Raw genomic sequence first — 8094 nt, 5'->3', positions numbered from 1 at the left:
AGCTAAACTACAAAAAACCTAGCACACACACAAATGGGTTTTCGAGAATTGTAGAAAATTCAAGTACCTCTGAGCTGATATAGCTCATGACCTTCTTTGTCCCTTGCCAGGAAAGGAGCAAGGCAGGGCAACTATTCCCCAAAAAGTTCTCCTCAAAAAGACATACAAAGCTATGGATCCAAGGCACTGCTTTTCCAACTGCATCCAAACTCTGCCCTCCATGTATTACATGGAACAAAGGTGACTTAGAAAATGATGCCTGGAGCCAAACTGATTAAAGGTACTTCAGCGTTAACTATAGTCCCAGCACTTTAAAAGCACCAAAGGCTACAGATACCGAAAAGGGGGGAGGAAAGAAAGAAGATGTGCAAGTATTGCATTTGGGGGGGGGAGAAGAGGGGGGGGGGGAGAAATCAGCCAAATTACGCTTGGTTAATTCAGAGTAACAGATCTGCCCCCAAGTGAATTGGAGGCCTTGAATTAATTCTGTTATGACAAATCAAGATAAACGTTCCCCCTAAATTGCATGCGATTTAATTAATTTTTGAGATCCTGGATTTTTTTTTTCCAAGCTAATAGTTCACATGCTCCTGTGCTGTCATTGTGCTTGAGTGGGCAGACTTCAAAGTGATATTAAATAACCAACTATTAGATTTACCTAGCACGTCCTATTGGAAAAATGCCATTTAATTACCTAGCCTGTTCAAATTAAAGGGACAGCATTCCCTGAATATTAGCAGCTTGCTGTTGATTACCAGAAAAATGAACTGGCTGCCTGGCGGCTCCCTTGCATTTCCTCCCTTACTCAGATAGCTCATACTGCGGACAACCACGTGAATGGCAATGAGCAACGAGGACAAAATAGAGTATCTTTTGCTTGTTGAAATAGGGATGGAGTGAGTGCCTGCCCTGGCACGTCAAAAACTCCATGGGCCTTAAGCAGGGTGGGTAGGTGAGAGAAGCTGAATAGTCCATTCCATCCAAGACAAAACCATTTGATCTGAACCTTAATTAAAGCAAAAGAGGAGGGGAAAAGTGGGGGGGAAGGCACCCTTTCCCCACTTCACCCGTTCCCAGCAACAGATTCCAAACAGGACATATTAAACTATATTAGAGAACCTTGGATGTAGAGATGGGCGCTAAAGCACTAGCCCTTTAAGAAAACGTCTATTTTGCTTCCCCATCACACTTTTCAAACCCGCCCTAGCCAATTCTCTCTCTTGCTCTCTCCAAGGCCAATTTTGTTAATTAAATGTTTTGTTTGCCACACCACTCTCATTCATTTCGGACACGTCATTCCAGGCAGATCTAAGCCAGGGATGAGATCTCATTAGATAAAACCTATCAGAAACAAGAGAAAATGGAGGAGACACTAATTAAAGCTCTTAATTGTGCAGATTCACTGCCACACTGCTGCTGCTGCTCCGCTGCTTTATCTAGAATCTCATGACTGGGAGGGCTGCCCATTACCCCCCCCCTTCCCAGTCTCCCCCTCCCTGCTTTACTTAGAGTACTATGGTTGCAAGTTAAGGAGCCAGAAAAAAAAAAGTCAATGGACGTCCATCCCTTTACACATGCACACAAGCATCCTTAAGCTGCCAATGCAATCTACAGCTGTTTTGAGCCCAGTTTTGAAAAACTACAGTTCAAAGTCACTGCAAAAGCCCCTTGATTAAAAAAAAAAGGAGGGAGGGAAGCAAATCTACTCCTATCACAGTCTTAAAGCAGTCGCAGGCTTTCATTTCAGAACTGAATAATCAATTCTCCTCTCAGCTTTATAATGAAAGCATCCTACTGTAACTCTAATTAAAATCATAGTTGGAATTTCTGCACATAGCCCATAGGACAAAATAGGACTTTGGAGGACTGGTCTTCTAGCACCTCTTGTTATCCCTTCCTCTGTTAAAACCATACCCAACAGATCAAATGCTGATGAAATGGTTGCATCCCATTTCTTGGTAGACTAGGATTTCCACTTACTTGTTTTGGATACCGAAGGAAAATCTGGTCTTTTTATATATCTAGATTTGTCTATGGAATAGATTTCATTTTACCTGGCAAACTACTTGGTTCTACAGAAAAGTCAGGTTGATGGGGGAAAAAACCAGTTCAAATTTACCATTTGATAAAGACCACTGTTTTAACAACCCGATATCACACCTGCAATATATTTTAAGCAGATTAAAAAACCTGAAGGACAGATTCCAATAAGCTGGTCTGAACTTGCCTTAGGGATACAGTAGGGAACTTCTTTTTAATTAGTACTGATCATACGAGGTTGGTTTGACGGTTTTAGTAGAAAGAGACGAAATCTGTACTGTTCATTGAATCTGAACAGTAGTGTCAATTTTTCCACTTCAAACAAACCTCTTTCTCTAACTGTTCTGCTCTATTTAATTAGAATTATGTCTCGCTTATGTAGTTGCTTCAGACAGGGATCAAGAGTACGTCTGAGCAAGCTTGCACAAACTTGTGCTTTACCATTTATTCTAAAAATCTAGATGCTGAGCAAAATTAATATTGGAAACTACCTAAAATGTTTTAATGACTTTTTTTTCCCTGCATTCTATTTAGCTGGCTGAAAGTGCCTGCAGAAAAAAAAAAGGAGATACAATAAATTACAAGCAAGCAAAAACCTCTCTGGTGCCTTATTCTCAGATATGTGTACAGGACAGCCAAAATTCAGCACAGTGCTACACCTTGTAGTACTACACCTTGTAGTACTACTACACAGGTACTACAGTCCAATAGAAATTCCACCAGCAAAGTGTTTAAAATATTTATAGCCAAACACTAACATCTGAGGCAGGAGTATAAGGGAAATATTCAGCCATGGAACTGGTTCTTTCACCCTTAAGACACTTTTGTAAATGCAATCTATAAAGTCCAAAAATAACGACTACTGAGACAATACCCCATATGCCTTTTTTTAAAACATTCTTTCCATGCCAAAATGGGGTGGGGTTTGTGTGTTTGTGTGTGAGAGAGAGAGAGAGCTGTTTAATTACTGGCTGCTGAATTAGAACACCCCAACGCATTCATGTGCATCAGTCTATCAAGCCATTTACTCAAATTAAAAGTGTAATCCTTCAAAATGCCTCCTTTCAAATTAGTTTAAAAGAGCTCAAGTTCACCTGAAAAGATCCAGTAGGTACCTGACCTGTTAAAATTCTTCGTTAATTGCATCAAAAACTAGTTTGCATTAGGACAAGCAAAACTGATGTTGAAAGAGTGAGATGAGTGCTTTATGTAACTAGAGATATTTAACTGTTTATTCATCTACATCCAGTATTCCCGAGCCACTGAAAAATAAGCCCTCTAGCAATATGAACATAAACATTACTAATGGGCTACAATTTTGGGTGTGTGTCACCACATCAACAGCTGATCAACACTTTTACAACATACATACAAAAACTCATCATTCTAAACACCCTTTATTGAAAATACCACAGTAAACCATTACTTTATCCGTTCACAATCCCAGCTAGCTCTATCCTTGCTTTTTTTTTTAAGGTGGCAAAGAAACCCAATTTTACTTGTGCAAGATAGGTTTTAGCAGCTAACTGTGAGCTGGAATTCTTAAAAGGTTCAGGAGCATCTCAAAAGTTAATTTATTCACATCTCTCCCAACTTTTCTATTGTTATCCGGGGAAAGACATGCCCTTATAAAATCAGGCTTCTAGTTCTGAGCTATTACCTACAGATGGGGTTATTTCCACTTCAAGCTTTCCTTCGTATCTGCGCATCTTCTTCAAAGAACCAAACTACTTTCCCTCTGCCCAGCTCACCTGATATAGTCATTTCTGCACAGGATCATGCCACTCTTTGTGTAACAGGATGTACCAATTTCTCCCAGCTGGGCTTGGCAGCAGGAGCACTTCAGGCACCGACTGTGCCAATAGCTATCCATGGCATAGAGCAAGAAGCGATCAGCAATCTTTCCCCCGCAGCCTGCACATCTTTTCCATGAGAGGGAGCCACTGGTGACAGGGGGCGGTTGCGAGCTGCTGCCTGGGTTCACCATGGTCTGGATAGGAAAAAAAAGGAAGGAAGGAAGGAAGGAAGGAAGGAAGGAAGGAAGGAAGGAAGGAAGGAAGGAAGGAAGAGAGAAGAGCGGGTTAATTTTCAGCAAACAGCCCTGTGCAATTTGCCTGCTTAATGTAGCACTTCCTAAGGGGAGAGAGAAGAGAAAGATGGGGAACAGCCACTTGTTTACTTTTCAAAGTCTTTGTTCTGGGTTAATTAGCTGCCTCCCTTCCAAGGTGGCTAGTGGTGCCCAGTGACAGTTTTAGCTGGCAATGCTCCTGTCAAACTTAGTGACCCCCTGCTTTGTTTGTTGCCAAGAAAGTACACACACCTGGAGTCACACAGTCTGCTTGGCCCTCCCAGACATAAATGGCTGGGGCCCACATCACTAAAACTGGAAGGGCAGAAAAACTAGTCAGAAGAGCACCAATTCCACTTCTTGCTAAGCACAGTTGTACTACTCACATTTAGAAGAGTTCAGGAAATTGTTTAGTTCTAGGCAGGAAAGTATTTTTTTTTTGAAAAAAAGAAATAGTAAAAAGTTGTGAAACTGGTCTTTCAAGGTCTCCTTTTTCATGCCATTGTTATTTGCAGGGGCTCCCAACCATGATTGTCCTAATGTATTTGTTCTAAAAAAGATCAAATGCAGGAGAGCCCCACCTCCTGAAAAAAATAATAATGGATCACTAAACTTGTAAGAAGCCTGTTAACTTCCTATACAAACACAATCTACCTTTGTTTTGCTAATCTGCAATTTAAATGCTAAATGCTTTGTTGCCCTAAGAAAAAAAAAGTTTTGTGGTAATAGCAGAGGTATAGATTATTCAAGTGTGCCCCACTAGGAAACAGCTAAGCACAGCTGTTTGTAAAATTGCTGTTTTTGTTTAAAGATTGTATACACACACCCAAAGAGATGTGTTTGTTGCTTTCTAATAAACACTTCTAAAAGCAGGGCAATGGAGAGATTAATAATAGAACCAATTCATAAAGCTTATTCCAAACAGATTAATTTGCTCCAGCAGCCAAAATAGGAGTGCCCCTTCTGTCATTCCTGTAATAAAATATCAAGTTGTTTACTGCCAATTTAGCAGCACATTTTGCCTTTGTCCTTCCTAAGCGCACTTTCTCAACCTAAGGCATCTATTTTATTTAATAAGACCCCCCTTCCCCAAGGGAAAAACAGTGTAAACTTTTCCTCGCCACTTGCTTAACTTCATTTCAGCAGCAGCTTCAGGTTCCTTAAAATAGGCCATTAAAAAAAGAATAAAACAAACAGGATTTCCTTCAAAATAACTCCTGATCATATGTTTCAGATGACCACACAATAAACCAGACTGAGGAGAACTGCACCAATTAAGACTGTAACTAAAAACCCCAAGACTTGGGAAAGAGAACCACTCTAAAAGCCATTAGCATTGCATTTCTCTGAATGCACCATATACCTTTATGTAAATTGATTTCTGATGCATTTAACTCACGGAATGGCCTTTTTGTTACTACTTCCAGCAATATGAATCTGCATTTCTTACTTTTATTTAAAACAAACAGCTTTCAAATTATATAAACCGCACTGAGATTCGTCTGTAGGCAGACAAACACAAAACCCCACGGATTTGCTCTTCCCTCTCCCTTTGAAAGGTAAATATTATATATAAAGGAAACGTTACAGGGACAGAAGTGTCCAGTAACCCCATTAAGCTAAAGCTCTTTAAGGACAGGCAATACCTTAATGCTGATTAAATCTAAGAGAGGCCAAATCAAGAGGACTGACCAGAAAGTGACTCCCTGATAACTAAGGACAGGTCCTCCTCAAGTTTCCTTTGGAATTGGAGGGGTGACAGAGAAAGAGAAGAAAAGCTTTTAAGTTAAATAGGCTTACTCTGGTAATTACACAGCTAAGCAATTTAGGTCCCGGAACAGAGGCAATGAAACAAAAAGAAAGAGAGAGAGAGAGAGAGAGAGACAGAGAGAGAGACAGAGAGAGAGAGAGAGAAAGAGAGAGAGAAAGAAAGAAAGAGAGAAAGAAAGAAAGAGAGAAAGAAAGAAAGAGAGAGAGAGAGAGAGAGAAAAAGAGAGAGAGAGAGAGAGAGAGAGAGAGAGGCAGCTAGAGGCAAAACACACCCTCCCCTCCCTTCTTTTAACAACGTCTCTTGTGATTTTAATGGAGACCGAGGGAGGGAGGAACGAACGTACGTACGTAGAGAGCTTTGCAATTTGTTGTACAAAATCGGGGATGCTTTAATTCACGGCTTGCTTTTAATTTAGGTTGCTTCATCAAGATTTCTCGCGAACAAAAAAGGAGGGAGAAGAAGAGAGGAGAACACGAACACACACACACACACACACACACACAGAGCTCACTTTAGAGTCTCCCCCCCTCCCCCCCCGGCAAACCTGCCACTGTTTCAAAATAATGTGACTCCAAAGAAAGTGGGGTGACGGGTCTTCTCCTCCCAGCTTCGGGACTCGGCAGGCGCTCAGCTGGCAAGGACTGGGCAGGCAAGCAGCAGCCCTCGGCGGGTCCCGAGCAGAAAAGGCTGGCGGTGACTTCCAGTTCCGGATCGGGATAAGGGAAGAGGCGAAGCGGGCTTGGGAAAGGGGCCCGATTGGGAAGCGGTCCAAATTAACAGCCCGGCCCCAGAAAGAAGCGCGCCCTCCCCCCGCCACACACACACATAAACACCGTCTTACCTGTTTTCCCTCTATGGTGCAAGAGGCCGCGGATAACGTGGCGGAGGCGTCGGGAGAGCCCTCGGGAGACGGAAAGGCTTTCTCGCCCGAGAAAGGGGTCTCGTTCGCCTGCTTCTTGGGAAAAGCCACCCCGGGAAGCTTGGGCTGGGCGAGCGCGGGGTCCTCAACTCGGGGAAAATCCCCAGCCCCACGGCTAGGAGCAGCGGGGAGAGTGGGGGGGAGAGGGAGGGAGGGAGGGAGGTGGAGGATAAGAGAGGCAAATGTCCGGGAAAAGGCTGCTTCAGCCCTGCGTTCTTCTTCTCTTCTCTTCTCTTCTCTTCTCTTCTCTTCTCCTTCCTTCCTTCCTTCCTTCGACCGCCGAGGCTTTCCCCCTCGAAGGGAGCTGCGCAAGGAAGAGCTTATTCGCGGCTGCCGGGCTGCCAAAAGCGAGCGCGGGCGCCTTCGACGTCGTCGCCGCCGCCGCCGCTTGCTGCAATCGCTGGGTTAAGTTTTGGCAGAGGTGGCCGCACTTCGGAGCGCGCGCGCGCGCCTGGCTCTTTCCCCCTACGGCCCCTTTTCCGCCGCCGACACCTCTTCCTCCTCCAGCCCTGCGGGAGCTCCGGCGGCTTGCCAAAAAATAAAAAAAAAAGCGGCTCTTCGATGCCCACCAACTACGGTCCTGGGGCGAAAGGAAAGGAGCCGGAGCTCAAGAGAAGGGACGACAACCGCCGCGGCTGCTGCTGCTGCTGCTATTGCTGCTGCTGCTGCTTCTCTTCCGACTGCTCCGCCGAGCAGGAGCCGCGGAGGTGTTGTTGGCGGCGGCGGCAGGACGTGCAGGGAGGCCCCTCTCGCTAGCGCCCTCGCAGCTTCTCTGCGCCGCTCTCGCCCATGTGTTACTGACAGAGCAAAATCCCAACTGCTCGCGGCTCGGCCCCTCGCGTCACGGCGCCTCGCCCAATCGGCCCGCCGCTTGTTCAGGCGGAATAATAAAACCTGCCAATCGCGAAGGAGACAAAGGAATGTCTTTGGGAAGGGAAGGGAAGGGAAGGGAAGGGGAGGGGAGGGAGGGAGGGGGTGTGGGGGAGGCCGCCGGGAGGGCGCGGGGAAGGCGGAGAGGGAGACGGGGGCTTCGTTAAGTCAGCTCCGAAGCAGCGCCGCGGCAGAAGCCCGGGCAGGCGAGAGAAGGTGGCGCCGCCCGGGCCGCTCCGTCCCGTTCCGCTCTTTCCTGGAGACCGGAGACCTTCTCCGCCTCGTTGATTAGAGCGCAGGAAGGGGAAAGGCGTGGGGAGGGGGGGGGGCTGCGCGGTCCTCTAGTCGGGGTCTCCACCCACCAGGTTTACTCGGGGCGCGGTCCCGTCCCGTCCCTGGTTCGCTGTGTAAGCATAAAGGCCACCA

General features: G+C 45.5%; 1 protein-coding gene across 2 annotated transcripts in view; it reads right to left on the bottom strand.

Annotated features, from left to right (window-relative positions):
• LMO4 (LIM domain only 4) overlaps window positions 1-7585 on the bottom strand; it is a 16607-nt gene extending 9022 nt beyond the window's left edge. Inside the window, exons 1-2 of one of the 2 annotated variants that reach the window (XM_081322903.1) lie at window positions 6721-7585; window positions 3792-4030 (exon numbers count right to left, since the gene is read on the bottom strand). In XM_081322903.1, the coding sequence (XP_081179029.1) occupies window positions 3792-4027 (236 nt within the window). In that variant the 5' untranslated portion in view covers window positions 4028-4030; window positions 6721-7585. Of the gene's footprint in view, window positions 1-3791; window positions 4031-4494; window positions 5535-6720 lie in introns of those variants that run through there. The other variant, XM_081322904.1, reaches the window with a different exon arrangement.
• Between the last annotated feature and the right edge of the window lie 509 nt (window positions 7586-8094).

The sequence above is a fragment of the Vipera berus genome (genome assembly GCF_964194415.1).
Source record: "Vipera berus genome assembly, chromosome: 3".
NCBI classification, from domain to species: domain Eukaryota; kingdom Metazoa; phylum Chordata; class Lepidosauria; order Squamata; family Viperidae; genus Vipera; species Vipera berus.
Note: the sequence above shows the minus strand (reverse complement) of the source record. Positions and strands in the feature narration are given on the sequence as shown.